The 13,290-nt window shown below is 56.3% G+C and overlaps 7 protein-coding genes across 7 annotated transcripts; 3 read left to right on the forward strand and 4 right to left on the reverse strand.

Moving 5' to 3' along the window:
* Nucleotides 1-251: 251 nt before the first annotated feature.
* On the reverse strand, nucleotides 252-1,667 carry ColSpa_02151 (DNA-dependent metalloprotease WSS1; the record flags this gene model as incomplete). Its single annotated transcript, XM_049268363.1, has 2 exons — nucleotides 252-1,443; nucleotides 1,528-1,667. 2 exons carry the CDS (start codon nucleotides 1,665-1,667, stop codon nucleotides 252-254), a joined length of 1,332 nt encoding a protein of 443 aa, XP_049124320.1.
* Nucleotides 1,668-2,227: 560 nt separating this feature from the next.
* Nucleotides 2,228-4,476, reverse strand: ColSpa_02152 (Kelch domain-containing protein 4; the record flags this gene model as incomplete). The annotated part of the gene is made up of 4 exons (XM_049268364.1): nucleotides 2,228-2,503; nucleotides 2,557-2,820; nucleotides 2,872-4,368; nucleotides 4,429-4,476. The coding sequence occupies 4 exons, from the start codon at nucleotides 4,474-4,476 to the stop codon at nucleotides 2,228-2,230; spliced, it is 2,085 nt and encodes a 694-aa protein (XP_049124321.1).
* A 1,656-nt stretch (nucleotides 4,477-6,132) lies between these two features.
* ColSpa_02153 (diacylglycerol O-acyltransferase 2A) lies at nucleotides 6,133-7,726 on the forward strand (the record flags this gene model as incomplete). The annotated part of the gene is made up of 2 exons (XM_049268365.1): nucleotides 6,133-6,357; nucleotides 6,419-7,726. The coding sequence occupies 2 exons, from the start codon at nucleotides 6,133-6,135 to the stop codon at nucleotides 7,724-7,726; spliced, it is 1,533 nt and encodes a 510-aa protein (XP_049124322.1).
* Nucleotides 7,727-8,285: 559 nt separating this feature from the next.
* Nucleotides 8,286-9,790, forward strand: ColSpa_02154 (DNA-(apurinic or apyrimidinic site) lyase 1; the record flags this gene model as incomplete). The annotated part of the gene is made up of 3 exons (XM_049268366.1): nucleotides 8,286-8,640; nucleotides 8,697-9,308; nucleotides 9,366-9,790. The coding sequence occupies 3 exons, from the start codon at nucleotides 8,286-8,288 to the stop codon at nucleotides 9,788-9,790; spliced, it is 1,392 nt and encodes a 463-aa protein (XP_049124323.1).
* A 427-nt stretch (nucleotides 9,791-10,217) lies between these two features.
* ColSpa_02155 (uncharacterized protein) lies at nucleotides 10,218-10,835 on the forward strand (the record flags this gene model as incomplete). Its single annotated transcript, XM_049268367.1, has 1 exon — nucleotides 10,218-10,835. One exon carries the CDS (start codon nucleotides 10,218-10,220, stop codon nucleotides 10,833-10,835), a length of 618 nt encoding a protein of 205 aa, XP_049124324.1.
* Nucleotides 10,836-11,659: 824 nt separating this feature from the next.
* On the reverse strand, nucleotides 11,660-12,462 carry ColSpa_02156 (protein disulfide-isomerase; the record flags this gene model as incomplete). The annotated part of the gene is given in 2 exon segments (XM_049268368.1): nucleotides 11,660-12,019; nucleotides 12,031-12,462. 2 exon segments carry the CDS (start codon nucleotides 12,460-12,462, stop codon nucleotides 11,660-11,662), a joined length of 792 nt encoding a protein of 263 aa, XP_049124325.1.
* Nucleotides 12,463-12,494: 32 nt separating this feature from the next.
* ColSpa_02157 (protein disulfide-isomerase) lies at nucleotides 12,495-13,243 on the reverse strand (the record flags this gene model as incomplete). Its single annotated transcript, XM_049268369.1, has 2 exons — nucleotides 12,495-13,051; nucleotides 13,114-13,243. 2 exons carry the CDS (start codon nucleotides 13,241-13,243, stop codon nucleotides 12,495-12,497), a joined length of 687 nt encoding a protein of 228 aa, XP_049124326.1.
* Between the last annotated feature and the right edge of the window lie 47 nt (nucleotides 13,244-13,290).

A 13,290-nucleotide genomic window follows, 5' to 3' on the forward strand; every position in this document is an offset into this window, starting at 1 on the left:
GTGGCTCGTTTCCTTGGTCAGTTTGCAGGGTGTGGATATTATCGCGGTATTAATACGCGCTCATCGCCTCATAACTCATGACTTTTTCTTGCCTTCACCCCCTCTGTCTATAACCCTTCCACGCCACATTCCTATAACAAAATGTCGATAAGCAACGTCGTAACATGACACCATTCTGTCCTTAACAGGCCCATCTGTGCAATTTGTCACTTGTAATGAGCCTCATTCAATTCAGAGGCCCCGTGTCACGCTCAACCTTGCTGCTTGCTCTGTCCGCAGACTCCGCAGACTCCAAAGTCGCCGGGGTTGAGGTACTTGCTGCCCTGGCACGCGGCGCTCCGGCATCGCCAGGCGTTCGGCACGCTTGCCGGGTCCATCACGTGGGAGCACACGGCGCAGGTTATCGACAGGGCCGGGTTGGCGAAGGAGCAAACGCCACAGAAAACTTCTTCCTCAGTAGACACCGGCGCTGTTGTTGTCGACGTCGTGGACTGTGTCGCTCCATCCTCAGTCGATGACGATGCCGCACCATTTGGTGAGATTTGGTGGTGAGATGCTAGCGAACGGGGCGCATCTTCTGTTTCTGTTTTGATCGTGGGTCCTGCACTGGCGATGTTGAGGATTGGTGCCTTCTGGTCGACATCCTCTTCCTCCTTCTTTATCGTGATCCGAGGCGATGTGGCTTGCTTCGAGGCTCGAGATATGGATTCTCCATCCCGCGCGGGTTGTTTCGCCCGACTATGTGGTGCAGTGGCCTTGGCGGGATCGTTTTCACGCTTGAAGTTGAGATGCGTCTGGCGCCATTGCTGCACTGCATTGTGCAGCTCTTGGAGCTCATTCTGAGCATCCTGGTCGTCCGGGTTTTCATCCTCGCAAACTTTGATCATACCCCGGCCTTTACCGTCAATAATGGGCTTTCCATCAATGTCGACCGCGTCCTCGTTCTTGACGTCCACAGGGTCGTCTTCGTACTCGCTTTCGCCGCTGTCATCCTCGTCCTTGACCTCGAATTTAATATCATCTTCAGGTTCTTTCTTTGCCTGATCAAGCCTTGCAAGCGCTGCCGCTGCCCGCAATTCGCGCCCTCGAGCACTGCCAGCCACACGAGGTTTCGCTTGCGTGCGCTTGCCGCCCTCCAGCTTGACCTTGGTCTCCTCATCAGCGCCAAGCGCAACACCGTTGGCACCAAACTTTTTGAGAATCCGACGCTCCTTTTGCTCCTTGTAGGACAGCTTGGGCTTGATCTTCCTCTTGCGGCCGCGAGATCGGTACGTGCCGCCACAGAGGTGCTCTGGGAGTGGCTCTTCTGGAAGTGCGACATTGTTCTGGAACTGTCCCGTTCCCAGCTGTGCTCCACGGCCCCAAATACCCTCGCCCGAATAGCCTCGCTGCCACAGTCCTCGCATCTGATCGGCATATTGGTTCCTTACTGCCCAGAAGGCCCTGGAATGGTTCATTTGTTTGCAGTGCGCCAATCTTCTGCGGTCAGCGTCAGACGCCTCTCCGGACTCGCCGGCGCCTACTTACTCATGCATCATCACCATCTGCACGTACTCAAACGGCAACCATCGTCCTGAACGCGACTTTAACACTAGCTGTATAATTTCACCGGCGTTGAAGTTCCGTCCGACGAACTCGCGGTTTGGTTCGTACTCCTCCAGAGACATCACCGACAGGTGGTGCTCTCTCATAATCGGCGCTGATATTGGTCAGCTGGGTTGCAAGGTTTATGTACGAGTAAGTCGCCCACCGCATTGAGCTGCTATTCTTTCAAGGAAATCTTGGGCGGTCTTTTCATCACGGCCTTTCAAGGGTTTGATAAAGACAATTCGGTCGTTCGGATGCGAACGTTTCGCATTTAGCCGCTGGATGCCGATCGGCATAGTGAACCCGATACGAGGAACGCCGATCGCGTTGCTTAGAGTGGTCGGCGTGGGTATTTTTGTAGGTTGTTGTTATACTCCAGTTGTTCTTGTCGACTTCAGACGGTTGCCTGGCTCGGTATCTGTCAGAGAGAAGAGCTGCCTCTAAGACTGGAGCGTGTCGAGGGGCAAAAAGGCAGAGCGGAATGACGCGCAGTCACGTGCCCCACTTCAACCGTCTCCGATGAGGTTTCTGTTAGTGATGCAGCTGCTTGTTCGTGGGCGACTGCCTAGCTGTGTCTATTTTGTGATTTTTATCTTGAGTTTCCAGGCCAGACCTATATACATCGCTCTTTTTAAGTGGTTTAACGTCTTCTCGCTCCACCGGCAGCAGTAGCATCGCCTCTTTCTGCGAGGGACACGACCTCCGTAATGCCAGCAGCCTCCTGCTCCTCCTCCAACGCCGTGATCTCCTCTCTGCAATCCCACCACTTCTCCTCACTGAGCTCGAAAGCCTTGGCCTTGAGCTCCTTGATTGCCAGCGTCTCTGGCTGAATGTTCTTCCAGCGCAGGTTGGTCATCAGAATCTCCTGCCATTCGTTCGTGGTGCGCACGAAGAAGTCGCGCCTGGACTCGAAGGGCTGTATCGTTGTTAGCGTGAAATTGCTTCATGATGGTATGCCGGTGAACTCACCCTCGGGTGCGGAAGACCGTCGTCCACAGTCGCCTCCGCCTCCGTGTCATCATCCTCAGTGGTGCTCGTAGGTGCAGTTGAAGACGAAGCCGCGGTCGTCTCAGAGCCGGCAACGGATGCATCGTCGCCCTGCTTCTTGCGCTTGCTCGGCGTGTTGTAGGACTGCTTCCTGTCTTCCTCTTCCATTTCTTCATCTTCGTCATCCTCTTCGTCTTCATCGTCCTCGTCGTCTTCCTCGTCATCGTCTTCCTCATCCTCGGATTCCTGCAACAGCGTTAGAAACGTGAAAACATTTACACGGGTACTTTGACTTACGACCCAGTCATCAACGGGCCTGTTGAAGATCTCCTTGCAGCCGTCCATCTTTCCAAGATCAACCGCGTAGAGGTCATCAAAGGTGAACTCGCGATCCTTCGCCTCGAATGTGCCGCCGTAAATGTACAACACATCGTCTTGGACAGCCAACTGGGCGTTGAAACGCTGATGGGGTAGCTCCATCGTTACCGGCATGTCTCGCAGAGGTTTTGCGTCCTCTTCCGGCTCCTCATCCTTCTTATCCAACTCCACATCGTCAGCATCCTCCAGAGACTTGCCCGTCTCAAGGGCAGCCAACTGACGGAGGAGCTCGTCCTCACGGTCCTGGGCTCGCGCACGACGACCACCGCGCTGTTCAGCCAGGTTGGCCTTCTTCTGCTGGCGAGCTTTACGGAGAGTCAGTGGGAAGAAGCGGTTTCGCTCAATGTTCCACGCGAAGAGCTCCCTGAAGAACTCGCTGTCCATGCCTTCCTCGCTGTCCTCCACGTCGTGCACACCTCCAAACAAGATGCCACGTCCCTTATGCCACGCCATGGTAGCACCCGCACGCTTGGGACTGGGGGCATTGGCAGGCTTCTTACGTCGTTCCCAGCGGACGATGGGAGGCGCGTTTGGAGGTGACCCATCTGCCGGCAGAGACATTCTGAGGAAGAAACAATCGTCATGCACCATGGGCTTTAGGACGTTCCTCGATCCCTGGGCTGAGCCCCTGGCCTGCTTGTTGGCTGCCACGGTGGCCTTGACCCTGGAGTAACCTCCGTACAGGACAGCGCCTTGCTCATGAGGTAGCAAAGTGAACGAAGACCTTGCGTCAGGCTTTAGCTGCGCAGGAGGCAGGGTCGGGCTGTACCACGTAAAGTTTTGGGTATCAAAAATCCACAAATCGGCAAGGTACTTGGTCTGGTTGGAGGTGTCTTGGAAGCCACCGAACAAGACGATGTACTGCTTCCAGTATGTCATACGGTGACCACTCCTTGCCGGAGGTGTTTTGCCCTTGCACTCGATCTTCGTCCACTCCCTCGTAGCAGGCTCCAGCCGCCAAAAGTCCGAGTAGTGATGGAAGGTTCCCTGCTTCGGCGACGAGAACTCTCCGCCAAATAGGTAGACGTGGCTTGGGTTAGACGCCCTTGTCCATGCATGTCCGGAACGCGGCAAGGGGGCGTTCGGCGATGTCACGCACCTCCACTCATCTCGATCGATGTAGTAAATGTGCAGGTCGTTGAAGAACTGCGCCAACGCGCCGTTGAAGTACTCGCCGCCAAACAACAGCAGGTTGTTACGGTCACAGGGTGAGGCCATGATAGTGGAAGCGGATCGGGCCTTGGGCGGCCCCTCACACACGGTCTCGGTGACTTTCAGGAATTGCTCCTGCTGCTTCCTGTACTCCTCAAGCACTTGCTCGAGGTCGACATCCTCGGCATCGCTGCCCTCGAGCTTTGCAGTCTTGGTCTTGGCCTTCTTCTCACCCTTGCTGGCCTGCTTCTGCTTCTTTGCAGCCTACTCCATATCTAGTTAGGCAACTGGCGGTTGTGGGAGAGGAGGCAGTGGTGGACGTACTAGCTTAGCCGCCTTCTCGTCGTTCTTCCCCTTCTTAGCCTTCGCCATGCTGGAGGTCTTTGGACAAGTTTCGATCGTGATATGTACGGGCGGATCAGGATAAGTGCTGACTTAGATTTGGTGACGTCGGCGGGGTGAATGGTGGCATGAGGTTATGGTGGGGTTCATCGCATTAGAAAATTTGAGTCGAACGATGAGGGGCAATTCACATTGGTGAGTACGTTTCTCATACCCCCGCATTTACTGTGTGGCCTGGTGAGAACTCGGTCGGTGATACAGTGCGAATTGTTGTGAGTCGAGTGGCGGCTTGGAACGCCATTCCATTTAGATGCCAAGAGTTGCGAACGGCAACTCAGTGAGTCTAGTCTAAAACCTTGGAGGTCTCCTCGCAAGAGTAATTCGCTGCAGACATACGTCCTGGCCCTTGGTGCCAGGCACGAACTGGCGGCTCAATAGGTTTCGGTGTCGCGTGCTTCCCTTGCCGCCCGAGCGATCCGTTTGATGACGGCGTCCACTTGGCACGGGCCGAATGTTGGCTGGTTGAATGCCTCAAGTCTAGCGAGATGGCTCGGATAGCTTCGTTTTTCACGCGTGTAGGCCACAAAGTCCTACCTTGAGGCACTCCCTGCCGGTTGAGGATGACGGAGGAGCTCTGGCCATGCTAGCCACAGCAGAGCTCTCAACCAAGCGGAAGCGGAAGCCTCGATCTGAACTGTGCCCTAGCTAGGCAAGTCTCAGACCAACAGCTCACCGACGCTACTTTCGAGACAGTTCACGTCGATCGCCCTTGGGGGTCTAGTGCAAGTCTTGGGTATGATTCGTACATAGAATGCGGACCGTACCCGACGCCGATGGGACTTCGACTTTACAGTTGGACAATATATGTAGGGTTACGGTTCCGTGACGCTGACATGATTGCTGGGCAACTTCTCATTGATTGCTTTCGCGAGCTGTTAGGAGGGGGACTATGGCAATAAGTGAGAATCACATGCGAATTGGAAGTGCAAAAAAAGAAAGGGTCAAAGCGACCAGGGAGGCTCTTATCTGCATATCAGAAATATGCAAGACGTGCATATTATTCATCTATTGTGAAGACGAGGCAGCTTCAGTGCTCAGGGGGACAGCCGTAGACTGCAGCCGCCTGTCGGCATGTGGACCCTCACGTCATCATTATTGGCGACAGCTTTCGGGAGTGAGCCGCCAGCTGTCGCTCTTCCACGGCCCTCCCCGTCCGTCTGCATCCAGCGCATTGCACCAGTGCTAGCACCAAGAACCAGCCTGCGTCGTTTCGCAACATCGGGCTGCTGCCGCCAAAACAGCCTTTCCGCCCTTCTCTTTGTGCATTCCTCCGCCCGCCCCCTCATAGACTTTGGACCCTGTGCGCCCAAAGTTTCCGGTCATCGCTGGTCAAACCACCGCCCTTGCTGAATCAAGCCGTACCTAGGTCTTTCGCTAGTAAAGCCCGCTCAACTCACGCCCACGCCGCACGCCCGTCCGAGGTCCGGCCCTGCCGCCATCTGACGCCGACGCAGTCATGTCTAACTTTGGGGACGGACCTAAGGTCGCTGTCGTTCCAGGTAAGAGACACCCTACATAAACATCGTCCTTCTCCGCACCCTTCCCTACACACGCGTCCTTCAAGTGCTGGGATTGGGTCTTCCAATATCGAGAGAAGAGCCGCCATCAAGAGCAAGATCCGCAGCCATGCCTCGCAAGAAGAGCACAGCCCGATCCAAGTCGCCGTCCAAGAGGCAGCCCGTCAAGAAGTTCAGCAACCCTCAGCTCGCTTCGCAGTCGGCCGAGTCTGGGCACAGCAAGATTAATGTGGTAGCAGAAGCTCCGGAGCTTGGACCAACAGAGTCCTTGGCCAACGACATCCAGCGGCCTCCTGCTGAGAGGCAGGAATCCAGCCATGAATATAGTGCTACTGTAAGTCGGACGAAGTCCACCCGCAATTGTCTGCCTGCTAATGACCTGTCTCTCTCTGCAGGGCCTAGACGACACCTCGAAAAGCCCGACTCGGGGTCATCGACGATCACCTTCTACTGCGAGAAGCAACGGTAGCAAAATGGAGGAGACCGACAGCAACGGCCATGCTGCGGACCCCGAGAGGAGCTTTGGAAGTGAGGGAACTGCCGACGAGACTCTCGTCGACGGCTTCGAAGTCGATCGGTCCGATTCAACGAGCGTGAAGGCCATGAGTGACGATAGCTACCCGCGTCTTGTCCTGGCAGCCCATGGCCGCAGGAACAGCCGGTTCGGACTGAAGGCTGGCGGCATCCGCTTCGCTCCCCTTCAGGTGCCGTTTCGACGCCGCCTCCAAACAGGAGCGGTCCTGTTTCATGGCCTGTCCATTCTTATATTCGTCTCGCTATTCTTCTTCCTCGCGGCGATTCCCTTCACCTGGCCCTTCCTGGTTCCATATCTTATTCATCTCTCGCTGTCTGGTGTCGCCTCCAATGGCAACCTCACATACCGCTCGGAGTGGCTACGTTCGCTTCCCATTTGGAGGTTCTTTGCCGAGTACTACCCGGCCGAGCTTCACAAAACGCACGATCTGCCACCCACCCGGAAATACATCTTTGGCTACCACCCCCATGGAATCATCTCTCATGGTGCCTTCGCTGCGTTTGGGACAAACGCACTTGGATTCGCCGAGAAGTTCCCTGGCATCACCAACTCTCTGTTGACGCTCGACAACAACTTCCGAATCCCATTTTACCGCGACTACATCATGTTCATGGGCGTCCGATCTGTGTCTAAGGAGTCGATCTGGAACACGTTGAGCAAGGGCGGCATAAACGGAGAGGGAATGGGTCGGGCAGTGACCATCGTCGTCGGTGGTGCCAGGGAGTCCCTGGAGGCTCAACCAGGCACCCTCAGGCTGATTATCAAGGGTCGCAAGGGCTTCATCAAGATGGCTCTGCGAACTGGAGCCGACCTCGTGCCCGTCTTGGGCTTCGGTGAGAACGACCTTTACGATCAACTCAGCCCGAAATCTCACCCCTGGGTACACAACATCCAAATGTTTGTGCTGCGGGTTTTCAAGTTCACTCTTCCTGCTCTTCATGGAAGGGGCATTCTCAACTACGATGTGGGAATGATGCCGTACCGCAGACCCTTGAACATCGTTGTGGGCAAGCCTATCAAGGTTACGACATCACCCACAGCTCAGCCCTTGCAGGAAGACATCGACCGGTTACACAGCTTGTACACTGCCGAGGTGCAGAAGATCTGGGACACCTACAAAGATCAGTTCGCGCCCGAGCGCAAGGCCGAGCTTCAATTCATTGCTTAAATAGTGTCTTTGAGTAGGCAAACGATGCCTTTTTCCTTATGTATACAACCTTTCAGTTTAGTATTTCTTTGCTTTGTCTCACTAGGAAAATCGCGAGGGAGCCGGTGGTTGGATTCTGGCGCCGGAAGAGCTAATTGGGAAAAAGAAGTGAGGGGACAGGGCAGGCACTCGTCCACTAACAAAGTCTCAATCAATCCCCTTATTAAATACAAATTATTAAGCTCGTCTAAACTCGCGAAACAACCTCACTAGTGATGCGGATTAATATTAGTATAATCGTCAAGAGATCTCAAACTCATAGCACAATTCAGGAGCCGAGCACGCACAGATACTGAAGCTGTAAGCTTGAGTTCTATACTACAATTAAAGTCACATGACCTCGCGCAACGCTAGACGCGAGTCTTGACACGCGTATCCTAACGACTAGTCTTTGCTTTTTCCCCAGTCCTTTACTTCCGATTCATCCCAGCCTGCTCGTTTGGTTCGCACTCTTTTGCAAGCTTACAGTAGTGAAGCTCATTCTTTTCCTGCGATCTACTTGAATTGTGACGAATTGGAAATGCCTCCCCGCACGTCCGCGCGCAGAAAGGCGCAAGCTGTAGTCGAGACCAAGGTCGAAGAGACGACGACGACCACGAAGACGAACGGAACCAAGAGCACAGCCGTGGCTGCTACGAAGTCCAAGACCACAATCACCAAGAAACCTTCCACGAAGCGCAAGGCTGCATCAGACGACGAGCACGAGAGCTGTGGAAGCTGCGCCGAGGAAGAAGAGGAGAAGCCTGCGAAGAAGAGGAAGACAGCAGCCAAGGGCAAGGCGAAGAAGGAGGACGATATGCCGCTGGCGGACCGCACGGCCGTGTCTTCGCTGAAGAAGGCGATGTACATCGGTGCTCATGTGAGCGGTGCCGGTGGTACGTTATTCGGCTCTTCGTCGCAAGATGGTCCGGACTAATATTTGGTGTCGCAGGTGTGCAGAACTCCATCCAGAATGCCCTCCATATCGGTGCCAACGCCTTTGCTCTGTTCCTGAAGTCACAGCGTAAATGGGAGAGCCCTCCTCTGGCAGCGGATGCGAAGGAGCAGTTCGTCTCTCTGGCAAAGGACAATGACTACGACGCCGCCGCTCACGTCCTCCCCCACGGTTCATACCTCGTCAATCTCGCCCAGGCGGACGCCGACAAGGCGAAGCAGGCATACACGAGCTTCATTGACGACCTTAAGCGGTGCGAGCAGCTGGGCATCAAACTGTACAACTTCCACCCGGGTAACACGGGAGGCGCATCGCGCGAGGAGGCGTGCGGGCGCATTGCGGCGCAGCTGAACACCGCGCACAAGGCCACGAAGAAGGTTGTTACCGTCTTGGAGAACATGGCAGGCGCGGGCAATGTTATTGGCACCAAGTTCGAGGACTTGAAGCAGATAATTGACAAGGTCGAGGACAAGGAGCGGGTTGGCGTGTGCATTGACACCTGCCACGCCTTTGCGGCTGGCTACGACCTGAGAACGCCGGAGAAGTTCCATGAGACGATGAAGGAGTTTGACGAGATTGTCGGCAACAAGTACCTCAAGGCGTTCCATCGTAAGTTTTACTCATCTCCACCCCTCCCTGTACTAAGGACACGCTGACAGGACGCAGTCAACGACAGCAAAGCCCCTTTCGCCTCCCACCGCGACCTGCACGCCAACATCGGCACGGGCTTCCTGGGTCTGCGCGCCTTCCACACGCTCGTCAACCACGAGCCCTTCCAGGACCTCCCCATGGTCCTTGAGACGCCCATCGACCGCAAGGACGCCAACGGCAAGACGGTCGAGGACAAGAAGGTGTGGGCGGACGAGATCAAGCTGCTGGAGCGGCTGATTGGCATGGACGCCGACGGCAAAGAGTTCAAGGACCTCGAGAAGGAGCTGCAGGGCCAGGGCGAGGGCGAGAGAAGCAAGATCCAGGACCAAGTGGATCGCAAGGCGGAGAAGGATGCGAAGAAGGGAACCAAGGGGTCGAAGAAGGGTGCGGCAGGGAAGGGGAAGAAGAAGAAGGCCGAGGCCGATGATGAGAGTGAGTAGCGGGGTGAACTGTGATGCGTGGAGGCATCTCAACATGTAATATGTAGGGCCGGGTGGCCCGTGTATAACTACGCCGAGTGCTTATGGCAGAGGACCAGTCAGTCTTCATGAAGAATCCAATCAATGACGAGCAGTACTGGAGCAGCTTTCGGTACCAGTGAGTGAGGCCTCTGAGGCTGCGAACGCATCCGCGGCTCTCGCTTCCGGTTCACGGCACCCCTGGTCTTGGAAGCTATGCAGCCAAGCGGTTCAGCTCGTCCTGGTGTACAACGGCGGGCCCGTAGCTTCTGCCCGACTTATGTGGACCACAGCGCGGGCCGGGCTACTTTGTCGTCCTTCTTGGATAATAAAGCGGGTGACTCTTGCGTTTTCTGTTGGTCCTGGGCTGACGACTCCGCCCACATAGCCACCATCAGCGCCAAGGCATATGTGCGCGTGCCCCGTCTACACTAACGAGACGTATAAGACGAGCAAGAAGCCTTTGCTGGAACCCGAGTCCTCCCAACGTACCCTCGCGTGTCCTCCCCTCAACTCCAACCCTAACCAGCTCCTTCTTCACCAACACCACACGTCCCTGGAACGCCTCAAACATGGACGACAACTCGCTCCCCACAACGGCCAAGCCCCCCGCCCCGAAAGAAACCGAAGCGCCGGCTGCCTCCTGCCTGCCTTCTCCGGGGCTATTGTCTGCTGGCTCCTCATCGGCAGCATCAGCTACAGCCCTGTGGCCCGGGCCTCCCTCGGCGACGCCTTCATTGCCCTCGCCGTGTTCCTCATCTTCTTCCAGGCCGTCCTGCTGCTCATCGCCTGCACTGAGGTCGGCATGCTGTGGCCAGGGCGCGCAAGCCCGACCCTCACAGCGGGAACCGCGGGCTTCGCCGCCGCGATGCCCGGCGCCATCTGGGCCGCGGAGAGCTGGGCACACTGGGGCCAGGGGCTGTTCTGGGCACTGGGCGGGATCTACGGCGGGGTTGCGCTGGAGGTGGTCACAGGGTTCTGGTCCCGGGTCACGAGGCGGCTGGAGAGGTCTGCGAGGAGTGGGTGAGGGGTGGGCTCGGCGGGCGGCTTCTTGCGACATAGGGGATCGGTGGGTTGACGCGCTTCGTGCAAGCCGGGTTCGTGGAGGTCTCGAGGTCCATGAAATGGCAAGTAACAGACAAACTGGTCGAGCCGGCACGCACCCATCGGTCTGGCATCGAAGTCTACGCTGAAAGGCGAGAAACGTCAGGTGGACTGGACGTCTTTCTTGGTTGGTGTCGAGAGATCCGACGTGATGCTCAGCGCACTTCGACTCGTGCACCCGCACCTCAATTCCTCGTCTGACAACACCCCTGGCATAGCCTACATTACATGCATCCCATTAAGCCAGTGGGCGTGCTGTATTCTATGCATCAGGGAAACCGTGTTAGTAATATCACATCCTTTCAGGACGCCAGGTCGGACGACACCTTTCAGAGCCAGCAAAAACGCAGACGGGATTTCTTCGTCCATATGCGAAATGAGAATCAATCGAAACTACTGACACATACAGCGTAGGGGTATGGTTTCTAAGCTACACTCTTGGTGCAACTCAGGCCAAGCTAAGCCGACCACTTGGCCGGACTGACGCGGCTAGCCTGGCTGGGTCGCTACACCTACCTCTAGTGAAGTCAGGAATTTACAACGACGTCGCAGTGGGCGAGGTACCAAAGACATCGCATTGACTTGAGGATGCGAAGGAGAAGAAATGGTAGACATGTGCTCAAAATTCATAACGTCGATTTACCCGCAGACCATAATGCAAAGAGTCGACCTAACGCGCAAGAGGTATATAATCCCTATCCCATGGGACGTCCCAAAGTGTCATTTCATTGTGAACCCAAAACCCTTTTACAGCTCGTCGTGGCCATCCTCCTTGGCCTCCTTGGTCTCCTTGGACTTCTCCTCCTTGGCCTCAGTGGCAGCAGGGGCGGCCTGGCTCTCCTCGGCACCCTCCTCCTTGGCGGAGACCTCAGCCTTGTACTTGCCGTTCTCCTTGACGAACTCGATCAGGTCCTCGATGGAGCGGGAGCCGGAGTAGGTGACGGGGGCATCCTTACCACCAGCGGGGTAGAGCTTGATGGTGGGGAAACCCTGGATCTCATCGGGAACGTCGTTGGCAGTAGCGTCAACCTTGGCGATGACAACCTTGTCCTTGAAGTCGCTCTTGGCGTACAGCTCACCAAGCTCCTCGTACTTGGGAGCCAGAGCCTTGCAGTGACCGCACCAGGGGCGTAGAACTCAATCAGGACGTCCTTCTTGTCATCAAGGACAATCTGGTCGTAGTTCTTGGCGACAACAACGGCGACGGGGCCGTCGTTGGATTCAGGGATGGGCTCAGACTTGATGCTGGGCTCGATCTTGCCGGAGGAGAAGTCATCGACGAACTTGGCGATGTCATCGTGGGTGATCTTCTTGTCCTGGTCGAAGGGGAACTTCTGGTTCTTGACGGTCTCCTGGATGGCGAACGAGGGGAACTTGTCGGTAGCGAGGTTGAGGTTGCCAGCGTGAGCACCGAATGCCTTGGCGTCGATGGTGGCGAAGTTAATCTTGCCGCGGTACTTCTCGGCAATGGGCTTCAGGGCGGCACCAAGCTCCTCACGCTCCTCGGGGGTCTCCGCGAAGATGTAGGCGAGGGGAAGGCCGGCGGACATGTAGCCGGAGTAGGTCTCGGGGCCAACCTCGCCTACCAGGGGGTAGCGGCGGTCTGGGCGAAGCTCTCAATCGCCTCGGCGTCGAACTTCTCAGTGAAGGTGGCCTTGCCCTCGTCGAAAGACTTGTAGAGGACAATGGCGGGGGTCTTGACACCCTCAGCCTCGGCAACAGCGGCATCGTTGACGCCACCGAAGAGGTAGGTGTCGCGGAGCTTCTCAGCGACCGCAGTGAAGGTCTCGTTGGAGGACTTGTCAGAGGCGTCGATGTAGGCGACGAGGACGACCTTGTCGGCGGTCTTGAAGTCCTCAAGGGTGTCCTTGGACAGGATGGAGACGGCAGGCAGGGACTGCTTCACCATGTACGAGGTGATGGCAGCAGCCTTGCGCTGGCCGGAGTAGGGAGAGACGCTCTCAGGGCCACGGAAGACCTTGAGGGTGGGGTAACCCTCAACGCCGTACTCCTGGCAGAGGTCGGCCTCCTCAGTGCAGTCGACCTTGACGAGCTTGATGTTCTTCTCCTTGAGGGAGGTGGCAGCCTCCTCGTACTCGGGGGCGAGGGCCTTGCAGTGGCCGCACCAGGGAGCGAAGACTAGATGGGCAGAGTCAGTGTTTGTTTCCGAAAGAGCCGGACAGAAGTTGTGGAAGACTCACACTCGGCAAGGACGAGGTCGTTGGACTTGATGAAGTCGTTGAAGTCATCCTTCTTCAGCTGGGTGACATCGGAGGCGGAAACCGCGGCAGCGGCGGCCAAGAGGCCAAGGGCGACACGCTTGCAGAACATTTTGACCTTGGGAGAAGAGAATGTTAGGATTCGGTTCGTGCCTGGTA

The sequence above is a fragment of the Colletotrichum spaethianum genome, assembly GCF_022836535.1.
Source record: "Colletotrichum spaethianum MAFF 239500 DNA, contig04, whole genome shotgun sequence".
Lineage (NCBI taxonomy): Eukaryota > Fungi > Ascomycota > Sordariomycetes > Glomerellales > Glomerellaceae > Colletotrichum > Colletotrichum spaethianum.